General features: G+C 37.7%; 1 protein-coding gene across 40 annotated transcripts in view; it reads left to right on the top strand.

The window, feature by feature from the left end:
• The window catches only part of RBFOX2 (RNA binding fox-1 homolog 2), a 290,149-nt gene that overhangs the window by 211,230 nt on the left and 52,589 nt on the right, over nt 1–26,330 (top strand). For all 40 annotated transcript variants that reach the window (XM_054675457.2, XM_054675458.2, XM_054675459.2 and 37 more), the window contains one exon: nt 8,111–8,335. In XM_054675457.2, the coding sequence (XP_054531432.1) occupies nt 8,111–8,335 (225 nt within the window). The remainder of the gene's footprint in view (nt 1–8,110; nt 8,336–26,330) is intronic.

Below are 26,330 nucleotides of genomic sequence, written 5' to 3'. Positions count from 1 at the left end.
ACAGTTAACTATTAATTGTTAAGGGCCTTCCATTTCCAAGGAAGCAGGTAGCTGAACCAGAGTAGTTCTTGCTGTCTGTTGTTGCCAGTGGAAGACATGATTCATGAATGTTTGAGGTTCTAAATACTTCTTTAAGGAGAAATAGAGGAAAGAGCTTTTAAGAGGTTGGAAATATTAAGACTATTACAGGGTTTGTTGCTTTTCACCTAATAGACTATAGGTTTGAATGACTTTGTTCTGAAATATTTATTTTCCTGTTTAAATATTCATTGCTGTGAGATTGCAGAACTCAGCCTCAAGGGAAAGACCGGACTGGCTTTTCCCTCTGAGTAATTCAGAAGAGTGGTGTGTGTGTGTGTGTGTGTGTGTGTGTGTGTGTGTGTTGACAAGTGATTTGGAGGCAAGTTTACAATATTCTTGTTGGCCAAGCCTGTAACTGCCCTTAAATTTACATATACCAGCTTGTATCATTTATTGGTATTCTAAGCAAGGATTTATATTGTATTGCCTGGTTTTTAAAAAATTTATTTTATTAATGGTCTGTTTATAAGAGCTCAAGATTGTACTGGTCGTGTTCCTGAATTCCACCGCCCCCTTACATGACTGCAGCACACTCATCTTTTGGTCCTGATTCTTTAGTTATACCCACGCTAAAAGAAGGATCCATTGTGAGGCCTACATTTCAGTAGATTTGCACTTTAGAAAACAACTAGTGTTTATTCTCTTAGCTGCAGGTTCCATATAAGAAGGTAACCCTCTACTTTTAGGAAACTTACATTTATAGCCACTGTTGCCTTCCTCTCATCATCTATGCTCTCTTTTTATTTATTTATTTATTTTTTTTGAGACAAAGTCTTACTCTGTTGTCCAGGCTGGAGTGCAGTGGCGCGATCTTGGCTCACTGCAACCTCTGCCTCCGATGTTCAAGTGATTCTCGTGCTTCAGCCTCCCAAGTAGCTGGGATTACAGGCGTGCACCATCACACCTGGCTGTTTTTGTATTTTTAGTAGAGATGGAGTTTCACCACGTTGGCCAGGCTGGTCTTGAACTCCTGACCTCATGTGATCTGCATGCCTCAGCCTCCCAAGGTGCTGGAATTACCTTGGGAGCCATGGCGCCTAGCCTCTATGCCCTCTTTAATCTCTTAACTGACTCTGTTCTTCTAAAGGTGTAGATGCTTCAGGACATGTCCTGGAGGCATGCTGTAACCATAATTCTCTCCCATTTTGCCAGCCAAAGCCTCTAAATCAGTGTTTCTCAGAATGTGGGACCCAAACCACCTACACCAGTAAGTACCAGGGTCCTGCTCCAACCCACTGAATCCTAATCTATGGGGAAAGGATCTTGACATGTGCATTTTTAAATATGTTCCCTGAATGGGTGTTATACGCAATAAAATATGGTCATCTTTGCTTTCAAAGAACAAGGTAAAAGATGAGTTGGTAGGTGTGAGGAGCTGGGTAGTATGGAAGTAGTTTCTTACTGCATCTTACTGTTGAGACTGAAGCAGGAATGGGTGTGTCTGAACTCCTTACCCGAAATTAGACATTTTTTTCTTAAACTAATACTTCAATGGTGATTGGTTTTTTATTACAGTAATCCTTATTATATAATCATTGAATCTGTTTCCATGAGCTTCCTTGGGATCTTGGCCATGCAGTAAGTTCCAGACAACCAAGTGAAAAGCGAACTCTTAGAATTCAACCTGAAGGTAAATATTTGGAGACTACATGGAGATTTCATTGTATAGATTTTTCCTCTCAACATCACATTTACCTACAAGTTGCCTAACATCTTATGGCTCTGAGTGTAGTTCAGATGTATTGTAAAAGAGAAAATGTATTACTTTTACCTAACTTACCAGAAATGTATTCAGGATTATTAGACACTTAACACTTTTTTCTGCTCTGGGTGCTCAAAATTGTGAAACTTTCTTGAGATGAGAAAAGCAAAACAATTCTACCCTACAGCTCTCCTCTAGGTTATGGTAGTTTAAAAAAAAAGTTAAGAACAGTTCAATAGCTTGGTTGTCTTTAGACTTAAAAACAAAACAAAACAAAAAACGAGAATATTTTAGATACTGAAGGAAGGAGATTTGGGGGTAGCACTGTTAAATTTAAGTATTTGTGTAAGTTAAGAATCTAGAGTAATTTTGCTTTAAGTCTTGCAAATGAGCATTGTTTTGTCTTTGTATGTGTTTATCTGATTTATTTATCTGGATTTTCCTGGTCTGTTCTTCTACAGAGTTAATTTTTTTAAAAAAACGGATCCTAGATGATTTTAAATCCAGTGTTGTCTTCTTATCTTTCTGAGAGAACAGTTATATAGCTGTTATTTTCCTCTTGTCACAGACAGCTGGGCAGAAGCCACTGCTTTTAGTACCAGATCTGAGAATGACAGGCCTTTGCCTAGGTACTCTTTTTTTTTAAACAAAGGCAAATAGAGTTTGAAATCTGAGCCCATCTAAGCAAATCCCAAGGGATCAAAATGATATAATTTGTAAAAATACTTAAAAGTAAAAACATTTTATTTGTATTATAATCCTAGAAAATTAATTTCCATTTATAAATAGCACTAGAAAAACTATTAGTGACATTGTCAGTGGTAATAAACTGGTGAGAATATGCTCTACCAAAATAATGAAGTGATTCTTTTATGATGGTGTGAAAAAAATTAATATTGATCTGTTTGTGTGCATGATCCATTCTGACCATATATGTGGTATGGGAATTGAGAAGCTTTTAGGATTTGCAGCCTGTTGATTAGAAGCAATACAATAGCAGTTTATGTATATAAGTGGGACTCAAGGTGACCAAACTGAGAAAATTAGAATGAAGTTGAGGAATAAATGAGAAGATATAAACAAAAATACACCCTTCTCTCTCAAAGATTACATAGACTTTAGTTATCCTAGAAATATGAAGACAATTATATTTTGGGTCATTTCTGTGTTCTCTTACAGTACTGTGCGTAGGTTTTAAATAATATTCAGAATAATTCAGTAGGAACAGAAAATATGCTAAAGAATCAGTAACAAAACAGTTTCACCTGCTCTCTCAATTAATTTTCACAACCACCTCTGAAGTAAACAACCCATCTGGTAAGTGGTATAATTGGAATTTAAACTCAAGTCTGACTTTTAGGTTCATGCTTTCTTCTGTTTTACTACATTCCATGTAAACTGGGGAGAAGGCACATGGTTGGACCTAGAAAAAACACTGAAAGTCACCTGTCGGTAGGTGATGATTGAACCTCTGAGATTGCTGTGGGTAAGGCAATAGACTGTTGAATGGGTTCCTGTTTGACGACTGTAATACTATAGTTGTCTGTCCATAGCCACGGGTTCTGCATCTGTGGATTCAAGTAGCTGCGGATTGAAAAATTAGGGTGGGAAATTGGATGACTGTGTCTGTACTAAACATGTACAGACATTTTTTCTTTTTAGGAGACAGGGTCTCCCATTGCCCAGGTTGGTCTCAAACTCCTGAGCTCAAGGGATCCTCCCTCCTTGGCCTCCCAAAGCATTAGGATTACAGCTGTGAGCCACTGGCCTGACCAGACTCTTTTTTCTTGACACTTTTTTCTTTTCTTTTCTTTTCTTTTTTTTTTTTGAGACAGGGTTCCACTCTGTCGCCCAGGCTGGAATGCAGTGCCATAATCATAGCTCGCCACAGCCTCTATCTCCCAAGCTCAAGTGATCCTCTTATCTCAGCCTCCTGAGCAACTGGGACTACAGGCACATGCTACCATGCCCAGCTAATTTTTAAAAATTTTTTGTGGAGACAGGATCCCACTATGTTGCCTAGGTTGGTCTCAAACTCCTGGGCTCAAGTGATCCTCCCTCCTCAGCCTCCCAAAGATCTGGAATTACAGGCATGAGCCACCATGCAGGGCCTTGTCATTATTTTCTAAACACTACAGCATAACAACAATTTACATAACATTTACATTGTACTAGGTATTATAAGTAATATAGAGATGATTTAAAGTACACAAGAGGATGTGTGTACATAGGTTATATGCAAATACTATGCCATTTTATATAAAGGGCTTGAGTATCCAAGGATTTTGGCATCTGTGGTGGGCGGGGGCTGGGAGGTTCCTGGAACCAATTACCTGCAGATATGAAGGGACAACTGTATGTTTGAATTCAGAGTGAAAACATTTAGCATATTTCACATTGTACACCAAAAGGCTGTATATAATATGTATCGCCTCTGTTACTATCTGTGGTTTAAAAGAGAAAGACATCATTCTCAACTCAGAAATTAATAGTTACATTTGATTTTCACTCACAGCAGGTCAACAACTCTTAAAGCCTGTGTTTGTAAGACAGAAGGAGATTAAGTGCATAAAGCACAAGCATGTAAATGTTGATTCTTTGCTTTCCTAATGCTTCCCCACTTCTACTTTCCCATCCCTGCACTCCAGTTTGATATCAACCCAAGATACCAACACTTGTTTCACTCTGTGTTATCCCTTGTTATGCTCTCTAGCCCAACAAAGCAGTTTGCTGTAATGTGCACACACCTGACTTTCTATCTCAGTCTTCCTCTATTTCATAAATGTTTAACACTTCATATTTATTATGTACGATGTGGGATTCTACATTGTACAGGACTGTCTCCACCCATCATAATGAGCCTTTTAATCTAATAGGGGAGTTAAAATACATATTTACGTTTGCTAAGTATGAGGCTTTAGATTTCAGTGTCTTATAGGGGATGCAAGCTAAATGTTATAAGAATATAGGAAAGGAAGGAATTACTTTTAACTGGAAACGGAAGAAAGTTTATAAATTGCTAGGTTAGGGAAAAGAGCTATTCTGTCTAGCCTTGTGGACTAAAGAGAAAGCTAGTAATTTCTTTTCTCAGAAGAGATATACTTAAGCAGCTTAGCCTCTGGTAATAGAAACAAAACATTTTTATATAAGTATAGAGGTAAATTCATACCTAGAAATACTCATGTGAACTGTTATCTCATAGTTTGCTGAAGGCTGTTGTACTTCTCTTCTGAGCATAGAACTTTGGAATATGGCCTGGAAATTTAATACAAATCTGAAACCATTTGACATTTTTAATAATGTATACTTGGGGAAATATTCAGACATTGCATGCTATATGAGAGAAAATGTTAAATCACTCCTATCCCAATTTCATTCCCTTAATATATAAACAATTGTTGTTACATTTTTAACAAAAATTTTAAAAGAAATTTCTGTAAGTAACAAAATAATCCACTAAGAATTTCTTCTTGACCTCTTAAGGGAGGTTACATTACCCCTCTAGGAAAACAGAGCCTCTGCCTGGCTTGCATTTCTGTAAAACGCCTAGTGCCTAGGCTACAAGTGGATTGCAGGAAATGTTTTTACCTTTCTCCCCATCTCCCACTGCTAATTGATGTGTTTATTCAGTTAACTGAGTCAGCCCTGTTGAGAATAACGCTGTGAGAGAATTCATACTGTGTACTTGTGTGCCAGAGTCTCATTCCCAGCAGGCTGGGGTGGAGAATGGAGGCTGGAGTAAAACGAGGAGGCTGAAAGGAGCAGTGTCAGAGCTTATCTTTTGAGACTCCATCTCAAAAGATAGAAAAAACCCCTCTCTTTAGTTCTTAGAAAATATGCTATGAAAACTTTAAATTTTTTTGGAAAAAGTCTATCTTTGTCACCCATCACCATATAACTTCTTACGTTATTTCTAGGTTAGGATAGTTTTTATGATGTCTTTATAGCTATTCTGGGCATCTGACGAGAGATATAAAATAGTTATCTCCCTTCCCCTTCAAATTATTCAATGCTCTATCTCTCTGTATCTCTCTAGCCATATGAAACATACTGCTTCAGAAGCAGAGGGGTTTTTTTTTCTATCTTTTGAGATGGAGTCTCACTCACTCTGTTGCCCGGGCTAGAGTGCAATGGCAGCGATGTCAGTTCACTGCAATGTCCTCCTCCTGAGGTCAAGCGATTCTCCTGCCTCAGCTTCCAAGGTATCTGGGATTAAAGGCATTTGGCACCATGCTTGGCTAATTTTTGTATTTTTAATAGGGATGGAGTTTCACCATGTTGGCCAGGCTGGTATTGAACTCCTGACCTCAAGTGATCTGCCCGCCTCAGCCTCACAAGGTGCTGGGATTACAGAAGTGAGCCACCACACCCAGCCTTTTTTTTTTTTTTTTCCCCTTAAGAGACATGGTCTTTCTGTTGCCCAGGCTAGAGTGATGCAATCATGGCTCACTGCAGCCTCCAGCTCCTGGGCTCAAGCAGTCCTCCTTTCTCAGCCTCACAAGTAGCTGGGACTACACATACCACCATGCCCAGCTAATTTTTAAAAGTTTTTCTAGAGACAGGGTCTCTTTGTGTTGGCCAGGCTGATCTTGAACTCCTAGCCGCAGGCAGTCCTCCCATCTCAGCCTCCCAAAGTGCTGGGATTACAAGGGCATGAACCATTATGTCCAATAGCAGGAAAATTTTTACGTAAAGCAATTTATTTTTATTTTTATTATTAATTTCTGTTACAGAATCTTCATTCCTGCCTTTACTAGTTTGCAAGGGCTGCCATAACAAAGTATTACATAACAATATAGAAATGTATTTTCTTACCATTCTGGAGGCTAGAAGTGCAAGATCAGGGTGTCAGCAGGGTTGGTGTCTTCTGATGTCTTTTTTGTTGGCTTGTAGATGGTCATGCTCTGTGTCTTCACATGGGCCTCCCTCTGTATGTGTCTGTATCCACATTCCCTTTTCTTATAAGGACACCACTCCAATTGGATTAAGGCCCACCCTCATGACATCACTTTAATTACCTTTTTAAAGACCTTATCTTTAAAAACAGTGACATTTTGAGGTACTGAGGGTTAGAACTTCAACATACGGGTTGGAGACTGAGCACAACTCAGTCTATGACTCTGCCCCTTCCCACTGATAACTGTAATCAGTTCATCACTTTTTATCTAGACTGTGGCAGCCCCCCACCCCCAATTCTCTGCCTTTTTTCTTTCACCACTATTATGTAAAGCAGTTTTTATTACCAAGTAGAAATGATTCTTGGACATTGGAGACAGCTGAATTTTGAAGTTGTTTAACTTTTAAATGGAAGAGAGTTATGAATTTTTGTTTCAAGGTAGGTCACTACCATTCTCTTAAGGGTAACACAGTAATTCAGTGTTTCAGAATATTGGCTTCCCCTTATTGATGATATATTTTTTGTCATTCTCTTTAGTATTAAAAACAATATATTTGTATAGGTTTTATTACAAAAGTAATATATGCTTATTATTAGGGGCACAAGGAAACTTTTGGGGGTTTTGGATATATGTGTTGACTATCTTGATTGTGGTGATGATTTCATGAGAATATAAGTGCATATATCAAAACTTACCAAATTGTATACTGTAAATAAGTGCTGTTTATCATATGACAGTTATATCACAATAAAACTGCTTAATTTTTTTGCTGATTTGATGACTAAAAACTTGGACTTACTTTGATGTTAATGTGAATTTTTGTGACAGTTAGTGAGGTTGAGCATTTTTATTAGTTGTTTGTATTTCATTTTCAATGAATTGTTCAGATACACAGTTTGCCTGTTTTTCTCTTGGGATGTGTGTGTGTTTGTGTGTACATGTGTGTCTGTCTTGTCAACTTGGTTAACCCACTCTGGGACTAGTGATAATAACCCAGCATCTCTCTTACCTTTTGCTAATATTTTCTCCTAGTTGATTTTTCTTTTTTGTTTTTCGTATTTTTTAGGGACAGAGTCTCTCTCTGTGGTATAGGCTGTAGTGGCTTGTGGTCCAAAGTGGGCTCTCCACCTACTTTTAATTTAAAGGAAAGATTTTTGCCCCTTTGGCATCTAGTCCACTTAAATATGGTTGTGGGCCTGTCTAGTAACCACACATTAACAAAAGTGAGTGTGTGTGTGTGTGTGTCTGTCCACATACATATATCTATGTGTGTATGTATAATAATATTTTCCCCAATCCTGGAGCAATAAGCATTCCATTTTACCTATGCAGTGAGAGAATATTCAGAGAATTCCATATACTCACTTTAAAAATAGTTACGTAACAAGGATTCAAAGTCACTTTTTCTTTCTCTTGTTGTTTGTTTTAGGGTAACCAGGAGCCGACAACAACTCCTGACGCAATGGTTCAGCCTTTTACTACCATCCCATTTCCACCACCTCCGCAGAATGGAATTCCCACAGAGTATGGGGTGCCACACACTCAAGACTATGCCGGCCAGACCGGTGAGCATAACCTGACACTCTATGGAAGTACGCAAGCCCACGGGGAGCAGAGCAGCAACTCACCCAGCACACAAAATGGATCTCTTACGGTACGTGAACCATGAGGTGAAAAATGGAAGGATGCATGGCAATCATATAGAAATCGTCGCCTTAATTATACAATTAGAAGTCTCTCGGAATTAATTTAGCATTTACACCTTCTCTCAACAGCATTGTATACATTGTCCTCCCTCCTCCTAGAAATACTTAGTCTCTTGGCTTTTCGAGCTCTCCCAATTTTCCTGCCAAGCACTGGGTGTTCTGCTCCTGCCTCCTTCTCTGTTCAACTTTTAAATGGTGCAGTACTCCATATGTAGGTCCTGGAACCCCTTTTCTTCTTATTTTATATCCTTTCTCTGCATAATTATACTACCAAACTCAAGCAAAACCTAGGAATATTCTTTCTTTCTTTCTTTCATCTGTACATCTAATTGATTAGCAAGTCTTGACAACCATAACTCTAAAACTACTTCGTCGTCTTCTCTACATCTTATTACTCTTCCACCAAATTGCTTGTGTTTGAATCTCAGTATGGCCCCTACTAAACTGTGTGACCTTGGACCAGTTATTTAATCTCTCTCTGCCCTTGGCTCACTCTAAAATGAAGATAATAGTACCTACCTGAAGAGGCTGTTAGGAAATTTAAAAGAATTCATCATCATCACTGCTCTAGTCCAAACCTCATCACTTATTTCTGGTATTACTGTTGCCTAACTTATCTATCCTCCACATAGGACTAAGGTGTTTTTTTTTTTTTTTTTTAATGCAAATGCTGATTTCCTACTTAACTCTTAATAGTTCCCTAATGCAATTAGAATATAATCTGAACTCCGTACTTGGTTTACTAGTCTCTAGCCCCAGCTTACCTCTTTGACTTCACCTCTTACTACTAACTTGCTAAAGTAAAGGAAATGTCATAAATTCATAATAGGTATGTATCTCATACATACCAACATATGGGAAATTGTATTGTCTCTTGCTTTGTTGTCCAGGCTGGAGTGCAGTGGCATGAACATAGCTAGCTCACTGCAACCTCAGTCTCCTGGGCTCAAGTGATCCTCCTGCCTCAGCCTCCCATCTAGCTGGGACTACAAGCACACACCCCACGCCCAGCTCATTGTTTAATTTTTTTTGTAGAGACAGGGTCTCCTTTTGTTGTCCAAGCTTATTTTGAACTTCTGTCACGCTATCCTGCTACCATGGTCTCCCAAAGTGCTGGGATTAGAGGCATGAGCCACCATGCCCAGCCTTGTGTGGTCTATTTCTAAAGATAGAAATGTTCTACAGTCTGCATAGAAAGACCTAGCTCTGTCGTTAGATTTCTTTTTCTCTTTCCTATATCTGGTTATCAAAAGGAGAGCTTTATTCAGCCTTTAAGCCACTTGCTAAGGATGGATTTAACCCATAAATGCTTTCAATTTTCTTTCATCAAGTATTGAACCACCAAAAAATTCCTACTTTCGATGTTTATTAGTTATGTATAAGCACATAATTTTATACTTCAGAAATAATTGGCTACAATAGATAATTTATTTAAGAGTCTAGGCTTGATAGGTAACAAATGAGACTTTCAGTAGCATTTGTTCTAGAATCATAAACGTACAGGCTGATGTATTGACTGCATTTCCAAATAACTTTTTAATGATCATGAACTCACAGACCTATCAGAATAACTGTTTCAATTAAAGAAGTGAAAAAGAAGAAATAAAATATATATGAGGATTTTCCAAGGTGTTTTAATTAATAAATTTCTATACTAATTATCAGGGTTTTTTTTTTCATTTTTATTCTCTGTTTCTTGTTAGTTTGGGTAATTTGTGTCTTTTTAGCAATTTGCTCCATATAAATTGTCAATTTTGTTGGTATAAAGTTATTCATAATTTCATATAATCGTTTTAATCTTTGTAGGGTCTGTGGTGATATCCCTGTTTATATTCTTGATTTGGCAATTTGTGTCTTCTCTCTTTTTTTATTGGTCAGTCTAGCTAAGGTTTATTAATTTTGCAGATTTTTCCAGGAAACCTTTTTTTTTCATTGATTTTTGTTGTTTTTCTATTTTATTTTTCATTAGTTTCCACTCTGTTATTATTTCTTTCTTCTACTTGCTTTGGGTTTGATTTGGTCTTTATTTTGCCAGCCTCTTGAGTTGCAAGCTTAGGTGATTGATTTTAGATTTTCTTCCTTTTTGTGTTTAAAACTGTAAACACAGAAAGTTTCCCTTTAGCTGCATACCGTAAAATATGATCTATATTGTTTTTATTTTTTTTCGTTCGAGACATTTTAAAATTTTTTCCTGTGGTTTCTTCTTTGCTCCTGGGTTGCATAGGAGTATGTTGTTTCCTTTCCAAATGTTTGGGGATTTCCCCCAAATTTCTTTCTTTTATTGATTTATAATTTAATTTCTTTGGCGCTTCACATGATTTCAATTTTTTTTAATTTATTGAGACTTGTTTTATGGTTTACTAGACAGTCTTTCCAACAAAATGTTCTTAACCAATTGGTTTGTTCATCAATATGAAATGTCCCTCTTTGTCTCTTTTACTATTTCTTGGCTTATAGTTAACCAAGAAATAGCAAAACTATTTGTCTGATATTAATGTAATCACTTCAGCCTTCTCATAGTTAACTGTTTACATATTTTTTTCTGTCATTTTGTTTCAACTGCTTTGTATCTGAAGTATATCTCTTATTTAACAAAATTTAAAAAAGAAAGGGCCAGGTGGGGTGGCTCACGCCTGTAATCCCAACACTTTGGGAGGCCGAGGCGGCTGGATCATCTGAGGTCAGGAGTTTGAGACCAGCCTGACCAACATGGTGAAACCCTGTCCTTACTAAAAATACAAAAATTAGCCGGGCGTGGTGGTGTGCGCCTGTAATCCCAGCTACTCAGAGGCTGAGGTAGGAGAATCGCTTGAACCGGGGAGGCGGAGGTTGCAGTGAACTGAGATCATGCCACTGCACTCCAGCCTGGGCGACAGAGTGAGACTCCGTCCCCCACTCCCCGAAAAAAGCGCACAGCTAGCCTGCTTCTTGCTTCTTCATCCAGTCTGAAAATTTCTGTCTTTTTATTGGAGCATTTGGTCAATTTGCATCTTAATGTAATTATTAATGTAGGTAGATTTATGTCTGTCATTTTACTGTCTCATGCCTTTTATTGTTCCTTTGTTCCTTCTTTACTGATTCCTGTTAAATAATTTTTGTACCTTTTACATCCATTTGTGATATTTTTTCTTTAGTTATTTTTTGTTTGTGCTGGTGTTTCTTGTATTTTCTTAGTGCTTTCTCAAGGAATTACATCTTTGACTTATCACAACTTATTACTAATGGTTGTGTGTGTGCACATGCATGTGTGTCTTATTCTGGTTAAATATAGCAGCTTAGGTCTAATATAGCTTCATTCCCCACACGCCTTTGTGCTATTGTCATACATATTATACCTGTATATTTTAGATATATAACAATACACTATTATAATTATTACTTTAAACAATCTTACGTTGTTTTTTTTTTTAAGATCTCCTTTTTTAGAGCAGTTTTAGGTTCACAGTAAACTGAGAAGATAGTACAGACTTATCCCATATACTTTCTGTTCCCACACATGCATGGCCTCCCCCACTAACAACATTTCACACCAGAGTGGTACACCTGTTACCATTGATGAACCTGTATTGATACATCTTTATCACCTAAAGTCTGTTAGAGTTTACTCTTACTGGTGTACGTTCTGTGGGTTTGGATAAATATATAGCATATAGCCAGCATTATAGCATCATAAAAAGTAATTTCACTGTCCTAAAAATCCTCTGTGGTCTGCTTGTTTATCCCTCTCTCCTCCCCACAACCCAACCCCTGGCAACCACTGATCTTTTAACTATCTCCATAGTTTTGCCTTTTTCAGGATTTCATGTAGTTGTAATCCCACAGTATGTAGCTTTTTTCTGATTGGCTTCTTTCACTTAGTAATATGCATTTAAGTTTCCTCTGTGTCTTTTCATGTCCTAATAGTTCATTTCTTTTTCAGCACTGAATAATAACCCATTGGTCTGTATGTACCACAGTTTGTTTATCCATTGACCAACTTAAGGGCATCTTGGTTGCTTCCAGATTTTGGCAATTATGAATAAAGCTACTGTAAACATTCATATGCAGGGTTTTTTGTGGACTTAGTTTTGAACTTCTTGGGGTAAATACCAAGGGCCATGATTGCTGGATCATATGATAAGAGTATGTTTAATTTTATAAGAAGCCACCAAACTACATTCCAGAGTGGCTCTACCGTTTTGCATTTCCACCAGCAATGAATGAGAGTTCCTGCTGCTCCACATCCTCGCCAGCATTTGGTGTCTGGATTTTGGCCATTCTAATAGATATGTAGTTGTATCTCATTGTTGTTTTACTTTGCATTTCCCTGATGACATATGACATGGAATGTCCTTCCATGTGGTTATTTGCTATCTTTATATCTTATTTGGTGAGGTATGTGGTAAGGTCTTTGTCTTACTTTTTAATCAGGTTGTTTGTTTTCTTATTGTTAGGTTTTAGAATTCTTTGTATATTTTGGATAACAGTCCATTATCAGATAAGTCTTTTCCAAGTATTTTCTCCCAGTCTGTGGCTTTTTTCAGTTTCTTGACAGGATTCATTTTATTTTATTTTTTTGACTATTTTTAGTGATCTTCATGTCTTCCTATAGGTACAAGTTATTATCCAGTGTCATTTCCTTTCAGTTCAAAGGACTTCTTTTAGTATTTTGTTTTAGAGTAGGCCTGCTGGAAACAAATACTGTTTTTGTTTATCTGGGAATGTTGTTTTTTTGTGTGTTCAGTTTTGAGTGATAGTTTTGTTCGCTATAGAATTCTTGGTTGACAGTTTCTTCCTCCACCCCCCAGCCCTTTAAATATGTCATCCCATGGACCACTCCTATGGGAGTCAGCTGATTGTGATGAGAAGTCAGCTGTTAACCCTGGTGTTGGTCCCTCTGTAGGTGATGAGTTGTTCTTCTCTTGCTGATTTCAAGATTTTCTGTTTGTCTTTGGCTTTGAGCCGTTTCTCTATGATGTGTCTAGGAGTGGATCTCTTTGTTTTTATCATACTTGGGTTCTCTTGAGATTTTGAAATATATATTCATCAAATTTGGGATTTTTTCACCATAATTTCTTCAAATTTTTTTTTCCTTTCTTCTTTCTTCCTGGGCCTCTGATTACACATAATTTTCTTTTCCCCCGAGATGAAGTCTTGCTCTGTTGCCCAGGCTGGAGTGCAGTGGTGCAATCTCAGCTCACTACAACCTCTGCCTCCCAGGTTCGACCAATTCTCCTGCCTCAGCCTCCCAAGTAGCTGGGATTATGGGCATGCGCCACCATGCCCAGTTAATTTTTGTATTTTTAGTAGAGATGGGGTTTCACCATGTTGGCCAGGCTGGTCTCAAACACCTGACCTCATGATCTGCCTGCCTCAGCCTCCCAAAGTGCTGGGATTACAGGCATGAGCCACTGCACCCAGCCAACACATAAATTAAAATACTTGGTGTTCTCCCATAGGGGTTTTTGTTTCTTAAAAAAATTCAGTCTGAACCTAAACAAAATCTGAAGTTCTATTCATTTTTCTTGGATCTTTTTTCCTTCTGTTCTTTAGATTGGATAATTTCTGGTGGTCTCTTTTTCAGTTCACTCCTTCTTTGTTCTGCCATCCCAAATCTGCTGTTGAGCCCATCTAGTGATTTTTTTTTTCTTTCAGTTATTATACTTTTCAACTCTGGAATTTCCATTTACATTTTTCTACTGAGATTTCTTCTCATATTTTTCTTTAATTTTTATTATTATTTTTTGAGATAGGGTCTCACTTTGTCACCCAGGCTGGAGTGCAGAGGTGTAATCACAGCTCACTGCAGCCTTGACCTCCTGGGCGCAAGTGATCTTCCTGCCTCAGCCTCCTGAGTAGCTGGTACTACAGGCACATGCAACCAAACCCAGCTAATTTTTGTATTTTTTTGTAGAGGCAGGGTCTCGCTATGTTACCCAGGCTAGTCTTGAACTCCTGGGCTCAAGGAGTTCTCTCGCCTCAGCTGCCTAACATGCTGGGATTACAGGTGTGAGACACCATGCCCAGCCTTAATTTTAAAAATATATTTGTATTTACTGCTTTAACGTTGTCTGCTAAACCCAACATCTGGGCCTTAGTCTGTTTCTAGTTACTGCTTATTTTCTTGAATCTGGGTCACTTTTCTGTTTCTTTGCATGCTTGTAATTTTTTAATGAAAATTGGACATTTTAGTAATGCATTGTAGTGACTGTGGGGTGTTATTTATTTTTCTGAGATGGGCATGTGTGTGTGTGTGTGTGTGTTTTAAGTAATTTGCCCATACTTAAACTATGACATGTGACTCCCACACAGTATACGGCCACTAGTGTTTCTGCTTAGTGATTTTCATTTGTTGTTTTATTGTTTTTAGCCTGGCTAGGAGGCACCTGTGTCTTCCTAGCTTAATGGTTAGCCTGTGACTAGTGCAGAGGTGGTGTTCAAACACCTGAAGCTTATTGAGCTTTCACCCTCTGATGATCCAGGTTGATTGGGAAGTGCATGGAAAGTTCAGCCAGTTCTTAAGCCTGCCTTGGGTTTTCTTTCTATTGAGACCTCTTATGTCTCCCTTCCTCATCCATGTAGTTTCACAGCCACCCAGGGATGTGAGGAGACCATATCTGGCCCTTTTGTGACTCTTTTCTTTCCAGGATCTCCCCTTCAGATTTCTAGCTGGTCTTCCACTGCACCCTCTTCAGACCACAGCCTCAAGCTAGAAGAATGTCTTCTCCCTGTTAGGTTCCCACCAGGTTGGCCCCTTTTAGCTGTCAGAGCTATGGATTTTCTACCACTCCTTCAATCTCCCCCTTGTCCCAAGTCAGATCTGCCCTCTCTGGCAGTGAAAATTGCTGGTTTTTATGGTCCCAGCCCTCCCCTGGTAAAACTAAGTTTTAAGGCATTAAGTTTGTGTCTGGATGCTCTTGCCCCTAAGTTTAAGCAATTTCTCAGGACATCTATTTATTGTCTGTCTGCCATTGATTGATTTCTAGAATCCTGAAATGGCTGTTTTTGACAACTTTGTCCAACTTTCTTACTGTCATTTCCTTTTGAGGAAACAGTTCACTGACCTGTTCATGCCATCATAGCCAGAAGTCTCTTCCCTGAATCATTGCATGGCATTTTTTAATTACTTACTACATATCTCCTCATCATTGCCCATTTCTGTTTCTCTTTTTTCCTTTATTGCTACCATTTTCAGTTGTTTCAGATCTCCAGTTGTATATTTCTAATGACAGTGATTAAGGGCAAGTTCTGTTCCTTAATGTAAATATACATATATTTACATTATATATATAGTTAAGACTTGCATTCCTCATTTATACCAGAAACTGTTCACCATGAAATTTTGTATGTCAACCAATTTGAGTTCCTAAAGAGATAACCCATATGTATAGAGTATAAGTTTATCGCTGCCAAAAATAGATGAAGAGAAAATGGAAAATCCTTTGATTTGTGCCTGTGAACAGAGATAACACAAGTTCTATAATTTCAGGAAGTTGTTAACAATAAAATGAGAAATTTTTAGGATGCTCTGGTTGAAAGATGCTTTTTTTTTAAGTGTACATTTTATTTTATTTGATCTTATTTTTGAGACCGAGTCTCACTGTGTCACCCAGGCTGGAGTGCAGTGGCGTGATCTCAGCTCACTGCAACCTCAGCCTCCCAGGTTCAAGTGATTCTCCTGCCTTAGCCTCCCAAGTAGCTAGGGTTACAGGTGTCTGCCACCATGCCCAGCTAATTTTTGTATTTTTAGTAGAGACGAGGTTTCACCATGTTGGCCAGGTTGGTCTCGAACTCCTGACCTCAAGTGATCCACCCACCTCAGCCTCCCAAAGTGCTGGGATTGCAGGTGTGAGTCACTCTGCCTGGCCCAAAAGTGTACATTTTAAATGTGAGGGTGAATTCACTGCTCATAAGCCATTTATTTACTTTTGGCGGGGGGAGGGAGAGAGAGAGAGAGAGAGAGTGTGTGTGTGTGTGTTGTATATAGAGAGTTTGAACAGTTGAGCAATACATTGTAAAACCTAGATTTGACAATATTTAGGTTATTTTATTAAACTTACTCTCTGCCTATATGTCTCTTAAAATGGTCTATCCAGTTTGATTACTCATCAGTTAAAAACAATGGTCTAGTAATTCATGTGGCCAATTAAATCTAAAAGTTAGATAGGAAGCGTTGTTATTTACAGATTTATTAATGATACCTCAAATTTGTATCTCACTTTTCAGTTTAAAAATTGCTTTCACAAACAATATTTTATTGTGGTTTGTAAAATATCCCTTTGGGGTATATTAGAGTTTTTACAGATGGGGAATTCTAAGTCCATAATCTTCGTTCTACCACTCCGACTCCCCATATTCAACATAGTGAAAGAAGATGGTGTACTGTGTATATTCACTAGTCCTCTTAGCAAGCACTTAGTATCTTTTCCCACTCAGTTTAAGTCTTATCTCTGCTGAAAAGCCTTCCTGGACTTTTCTAGGCAAAGCCAAATTCATGTGTCCTTCATTTAGGCTCAAGTAGAACCGTAAGCTGACTGCTGTTTACGTAACATATAAATTGTGATTTTTAAATTGACTTTTGTCTTCCTAAGTTTTAAACTTTTAAAGAAAAAGTCATTTTTCATCTTTGCATTCCCTGACTTGTCACAGTGCCTGACACTTAATAGAACTCAGTAAATGCTTCTTGGGGAAAAAAAAAAAAAACTAGGTACAATTGTATTATGGCAGTTCTGAGGAGAGAGAAGCTGAGGCTTCTTGGTGAATACAGCATTGATCTGGGCCTTGTATTAATGGTAATTAGAATTCGAGTAAGCATAGATGGTAGTGGGAAGAGTTAAGAACGTCAGTTCTCAATACAAAGTTGAAGTGATGAGAAGGATCAAAATGCCTCGGGATAAAAGCATAGGTTTCTACTTGATTGAAGCTTTAGGTGTTTGGCAGAGACTAGTGGGAAATAAGGTGGAATAAGGGTCAGTTGAGTATAAATTGGGAAGAGTATTTGAATGCCAGGCTGAGAAATGTGGACTTTATTAAAGATTTTGAGCAAGTAAATGAAGTGAGCAGAATTGTGCTCGGAGAAGATTGATCTGTCACAGCGTATACAGGATGAATAGAGGAGCAGGCAGACGATTAGGAAACAGTCTTAAGTGGTTATGTAGAGGGGGAATGAATTCAGGAGACATTATGAAGGTAGAATATAGAGGATTTGACAGCTAGTTGGATGAGTAAGATAAGAGGTAGCACAAAGATTGTGCCATCCTTATTGTAATAATTGTCTTGAATAAATCATTTTACCTCCAATTTCAGTTTCCTCATCTATCAAATGAAGTTTATAATTGACCTGACTGTACAGGGTTGTAGTGAGAATAAATTAAGAAATGCTTTGGAAATTACTTGTTTAAATAGTTACCTAATTACCTTTTTTGGGGGGTGGGGGAAGGGGGTCTTTGAGGTAGGGTCTCACTCTGTCACCCAGGCTGGAGTGCAGTGGCATGGTCTCAGCTCATTGCAGCCTCTGCCTCCCAGGCTCAGATGGTCCTCCTGCCTCAGCCGCCATGAGTAGCTGGGACTACAGGCGTGTACCCCCACACCCGGCTAATTTTTTTTTTTATTATTTGTAGAGACAGGGTCTCCCTGTGTCTTGCTCAGGCTGGTCTGGAACTACTGGGCTCAAGCAGTTCTCCCACCTCAGCATCCCAGAGTGCTGGGATTACAGACGTGAGCCACCACATCCAGCCAAAGTAATTATTTTTAACCATCATAAGTCTTTTAAGATCAGTTGTCCCTATTTGTACTATTTTTTGCTGTGAGCTACAGCTCCATTTAAGTATATTTCGCTTATGTTGGATGGTCTTAGCTTGTTGGAGAGAACAAAAAGAAAAGAACTTGTACAAAAATGAGAACTGAGCATTAAAATCTGAAATTTTTATTTTTAAAATGTGTTTTAGAAATCGATTTTAACCTTGGGCTAGAAGCTTCTGCTCTTAAGATGAGAGCTTATTTTGATAGTCAGTTGATCCCATACTGTGCATTAGCAAAAGAGGTAGCAGTTAGGGGTCTACCACCTGGGCCTGCAGACACTTGATCATCTCTGGGCCTGCCTGCAGAGAAAAAAGGACCTCAGTTCCTGTATCTTCAGATACTTTTCTAAATGGCAGTGGGTATAAATAACCAAAGAATTTGAAGTAGACAAGCTTTAGTGAATACTCTTCAGATATGATGTTTATATTTGTGTACATATTCTAACTACCTGTTGGATTGTATTATTCTTGAGGGTAGGAAATAATTCTCTCTCTGTTTCTGTCACCTCTATTGGTATATTATGGATACAAACACTTACTAGCAAGTGCTTTCTAGTGGTGGGGAAGGCTTATAGTTGTTCTAAAGGCGTATAGGTGGTCTAAGGTGTTAGACATATGCTATTAAAAATACTGAGTTAATACATCAGTTTAGGTAACAGAATTCATTTCTCCAACATTCTTCCATATAATGTAAATACTTTCTTTCTTTTTCTTAGTTTGATGTAATTAGAATCATTTACTTAGGAGACATAGTATGTTATTGAGTCTTTCACTTAAATATAAGGTTTTCCTAACTGGATAATTAGGAAAATAAAATACATTTATTTCCCCTTATACACTCTTCAAACATAATTTAGAGCTACCTTCTTTTAAATCAAAATATCAGTCCTTAAATAATTTTTTGAAATACATATATAGGGGCAATAACTACTTAATAGTAACAACAAAACTAATATATTTGAGTGCTTACTTTGTACCAGATATTGTTTGAAGCACTTTTTATGTGTTAACTCCATTGAGTTACCACAGCCGCCATGTGAAATAGGTATCGTTATTACTCCTCTTTTACAGATGAAGAAATTGAGGCTTAGAGAGATTCAAGATTACTTGTCCAAGATCACACAACTAATAAATGTCAGTGTGAGGATTTAAATACAGGTTATCTGGCCCCAAGAGCCTGCATTATTTCCCATAAATTATATTGAACAACTGTTTTATATATACTTGTCATGTGCACATTACTGTGCTAGGCACTAGGTGTTCTTAAAAAGGTAAAATAAAGCCCCTGCCCTCAATGAACCTACAGAAGTTCCAGTAGAAAAACAGTACAGGCCTGGTGCAGTGGCTCATGCCTGTAATCCCAGCACTTTGGGAGGCCGAGGCAGGTGGATCACCTGAGGATGGGGGTTCAAGACCAGCCTAACCAACATGGTGAAACCCTGCCTCTACTAAAAATACAAAATTAGCCAGGCGTGGTGGTGCATGCCTGTAATCCCAGCTACTTGGGAGGCTGAGGCAGGAGAATCGCTTGAACTCGGGAGGCAGAGGTTGCAGTGAGTCAAGATCGTGCCATTGCACTCCAGCCTGGGCAACAAGAGGGAAACTCAGTCTCAAAAAAACAAGAAAAGAAAAACAAAGTACAGATAAGTGCTAGAAAGAGAGTAATGAAGCGGGTTCATTAAGAGATGCTTTTAGAAGGTAGCTACTACTTCTCCTAAACAGTGAACCCATAGCCTGCAGTGAAGTAGAGGACATTGCAGGCAGGGGCAATCCTTTGCAGCAGTAGTTTTTCCCTGTGTGGTCCACAGATCACTGGCAGTTCCCTAAATTTTTTCAGAGTCTGGGTCGAGGGAGCTATGAAGTCAATGCAAGGTATTATTTTCATAGTAATACCAATACATTCTTGCTGTTTTCACTATATTTGCTTTGACGGTCAGTACAGAAGCAATGGTGGGTAAAACTGCTAGCACCTTAGCATGAATCAAGGCCGTGGCACCAAACTGTGCTGCTGGCAGCCATCATATTCTTCACTGTCACAGACTCACAGGAAAACAAAAAAATCACGTTCACTTAAGAATGTCCTTGATGAAGCAGTAAAAAGTATTAATTTTATTAATTTCCCACATTGAGTATATGATCTTTTTCATATTCTACATGGCAAAGTGAAAAGTATTCATAAAGCACTTGTGTTACATACCAAAATATTTTCATTGTCTCAAGGAAAAGTACTGTGTGATTGAGTTGCAAGCTGAACTAGCTGCTTTTTTCATGGAGCACCATTTTTTTCTTGTAAGAACAATTAATGGACAAACCATAATATTCAGTTTTATGTATCTGGCACTCAAATATATTAGTTTTGTTGTTACTATTAAGTAGTTATTGCCCCTATATATGTATTTCAAAAAATTATTTAAGGACTGATATTTTGATTTAAAAGAAGGTAGCTCTAAATTATGTTTGAAGAGTGTATAAGGGGAAATAAATGTATTTTATTTTCCTAATTATCCAGTTAGGAAAACCTTATATTTAAGTGAAAGACTCAATAACATGCTATGTCTCCTAAGTAAATGATTCTAATTACATCAAACTAAGAAAAAGAAAGAAAGTATTTACATTATACACCATTTTCTTGAAAATGAAGTGGGCCTGCCACTTCAAGGGAAGAAACTGACACTATTTTTTTCCATTGGTAAAATGTAAGCTCTCCTGGTAGAAATTAGAATTTTGAAAAATTTGTATCCTCCACTATGAGCTTGACAGTTTCTCAGTACTTAAAGATTTTTTCTGATGAGATCCGTGATGATAGTAACAAATGTGGTCTTGTATAATGGAATGTCCTCACATTTGAAAGAGCTCCATAACTCAGTAAGCCGATATTTTACAAATAATGACTGAGGTTTAATGTTACAAAATCATGAGTAAAAGATTCATGCAAAGTGCATGATTGTCCAGTGGATTTTACTGTAATAACATATGAAAAGTTCACTGATAAGGTTTCAGATTCGACATTGCAGTTAACTTTTAAGAAAGTACCACTTGTCAAGTTTTGATGTATTATCAAAGGAGACTCCACAGTTTTCTGAGAAGGCTATTGAAATAGTTTTCCCTTTTCTAGCTATCTGTGAGGCCAGATTTTTCTTTGTATACTTAAGTTAAAATAACATACTGTAACAGTAAATCCATACATTAAAGGGAGTGCCAGTCTTCTAAGTAAATTTATTACGTTTTGGAAAATGTAGTTAATTTTCTTTAAAATATGTTATTTACATTAACACGTAATTGGCTTATTATTTAAAGTTAATTTTTAAATACTTTAAAAATTTATCAGCTTTAATTTCTAATGCCATAAATAACAATGGATATTACCTAAAGAAACAAAAAGCTCTCTGAATCCTCAGTCATGTTTAAGAGTTAAAAGGGTTTCCCACATGGAGGTGGGGATGTAAATAGAAGATTCTTTTCTTTGTAGGCCAGGCACAGTGGATCATACCTGTAATCTCAGCACTTAGGGAGGCTGAGGTGGGAGGATCACTTGAGTCCAGGAGTTAGAGACCAGCCTGGGTAACAAGGCAAGACCCCATTGCTAAACATTAAAAAATAAAAATTAAGAAGTTTTTTTAAGTTGACAAGATTGTATGTATTTATACTGTTGTACAGCATGATGTTTTGCTTACAGTATCTTTAGTTGGAACAGAAGGCTCTCTTCTGAAGCAATAATGCTCAATAAGAGAGGCTGATAAAGCTAAATTATAGAGGACTTTAAATTCAAGGCCAAAGAATTTGGAATTTTATACTCTAAAGAGCTAAGCATCCTTTGAAATATTTGTTGGTGAGTTGAAAGTAGAGATTTGAGCAAATAGCTGAGTGGCCCACTTTATTACTATATTAGTCAGCTGTAGATTTTATAACCCTTCTCACTGGAAAGCCCCTGTTGACCATTATGCTCAGAGGATTTTTTTTTTTTTTTTTTTTTTTTTTTTTTTTTTTTTGCTTTTCTGCACACCCCTTCTCTGGAGTTTAAGCCAGTTTTTCTTTCACTTCTCTATTATCAATTGGTATTGCCCATTGACTCCTTTATCTGATAACACTTGAAGGTGCCTTGCAGATTAGTGATGCACTAAAACGTAGCCAAGAAGGTATAGCCCTTAACAGTGGGATCATTTGCCCAAATGAGTATTTCTAGAACATAATGGGAAGAAAGGGGGCCACAGTCTATCATACTATGTATTGTTAGGCCATATTACCTTCAGCCCACAGTGTAGGTATCATTAGCATGTTCTGTTTCCAGGCTAGATGTAGAGGTCTTGGACTACGGAGGAATTTATTCATTCAGCCATCCACTTTTCCAAGAGTGGCTCTTATTTTTCCCTCAAAGTAATAAAAGGCAGGGTACATTGAGCCTACATAAAATATATATATCCTGTATCAATTTACCCTTAAAAATAATTACATCTGTCCTTTAGCTCCAAAATTTTGATGTCTATGAGTAGTTTGGCAGTTTCCAAGCTGGATCCATAAGGAAGCTATCACCTGGTTTGAGAATGTGAGAGTTGCCACAGAAAACCAAATTTAGAATTATGCATGGGTATTTTTGAATAGAGAAAATTGCCCTTTGGATCATATAAGACTCAAGACATCCTTTCAGCACATGTTAATATTGCTAACTCCATGACTGTTGCTTCTTCTCTTTGCATGCCTTGGTTTATTTACTTACCTACTTACTCCTAATGCCCAAGGGAAACTAAACTAAAAAATTGCTAGGCGCGTTAATGCTGTGCTCCGCTGCCCCTTACTGCTCTCACAGCTTAGGGCAAGGATGATGAAGTAGTAAGGATTATTTAGGGGCAATTTTCGTAACCTGTTTACATTTTCATAAATATTTTATACTACCTCTTGAAAATGAGTAAACTCTGATCAGAACTGATGAAGTTTAAAGCTAAAAAGCTTTTTTTTTTTTTTGAGACGGAGTCTTACTCTGTTACCCAGGCTGGAGTGCAGTGGCGTGATCTCGGCTCACTGTAAGTTCCGCCTCCCGGGTTCACGCCATTCTCCTGCCTCAGCCTCCTGAGTAGCTGGGACCACAGGTGCCCGCCACCACGCCTGGCTAATTTTTTGTATTTTTAGTAGAGACTGGGTTTCACCATGTTAGCCAGGATGGTCCCGATCTCCTGACCTCGTGATCCACCTGCCTCAGCCTCCCAAAGTGCTGGGATTACAGGCGTGAGCCACCGCGCACGGCCTAAAAAGCATTTTTAAAAGCATCTTCTTTTACAGCTGAGGTCAGTAGTGTTAAGTGATTTGAGCAAGTTACAGCTAGCTGGTTACAGAGCTGGGCCTTAGGAAGTCTGCTGTCAGTCAAGTGCTTTTTTCCTGCTTCTCCATGCAAATGGTGATTTAAAAAAAAAAGACATCCATAGAGAGTCTTAACCATCTTAGCTTCTACTTACTCTTCAACTTTTAACCTAGGAACTCTAGCTTGAGCATACTAACAAATTTCTCTCGTTCTAAATGAACGTTAAAATAATCACTCAGGTATAAAGTTTTAAAAAATTGAGGTGATATTCTGTGTGCATGTCACTATTTATATGTTACATATAATTTTATACAATTCTTACTCCTGTTTAAAAAAATGACTTGCTGTGGTTTTTGTTTCACAGCGTGACACTGATAATCAGTACATGATCATGTTACATATACAAATGATGCCTTTCATAATTCCTTTTTGTGGCACTTTGACACTCTGAGAAAATGGAATCACATATTTTCAGAAGAAATTGAATTACTCGTTTATTAAAAAAAGTTAGCTTACATTTGAATGCCCAAACAGGATTAGACTCTCAGAATTCAGCTTGTCATAACAGTGTTCAAATGCGCAGAAGAAATGTTTAAGCATTTCTCTTTAAAATAAATCTAAAAGTAATTATTCTTAAATAGGGAGTTGCTCTAAGTAAATGTAAATTCACTTTTCTGTGTCTAAAAAATTGTTTTGGTGGTGATATTTGATAAAATAATTTTATATTCAATTGATTATAATTGTCTTATATATTATTTTAGCACCATGAAGTACATTGATTTTTCAGTAGCTAAGCATGTGGACTAAGATTTTGCTTTTTTGAAAAATATTTTATCATGTTATCGCGTTTGTACTCTGTGAGAAGGAATGCATATGATCTAATTCCACCAAGTTTTAACCCATCAGGAACTCCATCATAAACATTTTTATTCATTGATTTATTTATTTTTGAGACAGAGTTTCATTCTTGTTGCCCATGCTAGAGTGCGATGGCGTGGTTTCAGCTCACTGCAACCTCTGCCCCCCGGGTTCAAGCGATTCTCCTGCCTCAGCCTCCAAGTAGCTGGAATTACAGGCGCCTGCCACCACACCTGGCTAATTTCTTTCTATTTTTAGTAGAGATGGGGTTTCACCATGTTGGCCAGGCTGGTCTCGAACTCCTGACCTCAGGTGATCCACCTGCCTTGGCCTCCCAAAGTGCTGGGATTACAGGCATGAGCCATTGCACCCGGCCCCATTAGAAACATTTTTAAAATGCTTAGCTAGGCATGGTGGCATGCACCTGTAATCCCAGCAACCTGGGAAGCTTAGGCCTGTAAATCTCTTTGAGCCCAGGAGTTTGAGACCAGCCTGGGCAACATTGGGAGACCCTGTCTCCAAGAAAATTAAAACAAAAGTACTTTAAGTGCTAACAAATCTAGTCGATGTTCTAACATGGATTGTAGTTCTTGTTTTTTGAGGTACTATGCAATGGCATAATGAAAAGTATCCTGGCCAACTTTGTAAAATATTGTAAGGAAAAACTGAAATTTTTAAAGTGTTTTTATTTTTTTAAAAAGGCTATATTGTGTTTAGGGAGTGTGAGCCTGTAAATCAGGTTGCGCTGGTTCAGCTCTCAGCTCCTTCTGTTGACTGAATGTGTAACCATGAGAGAATTAGAACTCCAATGCTCATTTTTCTTATCTGTAAAAATGATGATAATAGTTCCTTCCACCTACGGTTGTTTGCAAGATTAGATGAGAAAATGAATATCAAATACTTAGTAGGCTATGATGTTTCCATTTCAATTCCTTGAATATTAAATATGTCATAATCTTATTTTATTCAAATTTAAATCATTTAGATTTGAAATCTGATATAAAAAGTTAATAATGTTTCACTTTTGTGCAAATTTTGATTCAGTGTGAATCTCTGCAAATGAAAATTTTGTTAATAGTTGCCTAATTTCTTTTTCTTTTTCTTTTCTTTTCTTTTCTTTTTTTTTTTTTTTTTTTTTTTTTTTGAGACGGAGTTTCATTCTGTCACCCAGGCTGGACTGCAGTGGCATAATCTCGGCTCACTGCAACCTCCACCTCCTCCCAGTTCAAGCAATTCTCGTGCCAAAGCTTCCCAAGTAGCTGGGATTACAGGTGCCCACTGCCACGCCTAGCTAATTTTTGTATTTTCAGTAGAGACAGGGTTTCACCATGTTGGCCAGGCTGGTCTCAAACTCCTAACCTCAAGTGATCCACCTGCCTCAGCCTCCTAAAGTGCTGCGATTACAGGTGTGAGCCACCACACCCAGCAATAGTTGCCTAATTTGAAAGCTATTTGAATTGCATGGTAATTCACATGGCAGATGTACTTTGAGCAGTTAATAGAAATATCTACTGACCTTTGATAGGCTTATTCTTGAATGACACATTTTTCAGAACTATGTCCCTTACACTAAATGTTGACTTCATAATACTGTGAAAATTACCTATTTGAGTCTATGGAAAGTATTCATTTACATACGTTATCTGAAGATCACCACCCCCTCCCATTCGAAATAAATGGAGCCCAACCAGGAGTGATTGATATTTTTGTTCTTAAAACTGTAAGGTCTTCAGAGAGAGTGCAGTAGGAGATGAAGCTTTATGTGATTGGTTTTTTGTATGTAAAATCATGAGAGTTACAAGTTAAACTGTTTCTAATTGTGAAATGGATTAATAGTAATGTTAGATTTAAATGTGGGTTTTTTTCTTCATCAAACCAATAATTTGAAATGAATGTACTTTCAGTCTCTTTCTAAGTTTCGTAAGAGTTCCAATCACATTTTGAATACAAAACATAAATATTTGTTTACACTCGTGCCTGTATATAATCAATAAACCAGTTAAACATTTTTAG

Source organism: Pan troglodytes, chromosome 23 (assembly GCF_028858775.2).
Source record: "Pan troglodytes isolate AG18354 chromosome 23, NHGRI_mPanTro3-v2.0_pri, whole genome shotgun sequence".
Taxonomy (NCBI): domain Eukaryota; kingdom Metazoa; phylum Chordata; class Mammalia; order Primates; family Hominidae; genus Pan; species Pan troglodytes.
The sequence above is the reverse complement of the archived record's forward strand: the minus strand, read 5'-3'. Positions and strand labels throughout refer to the sequence as shown.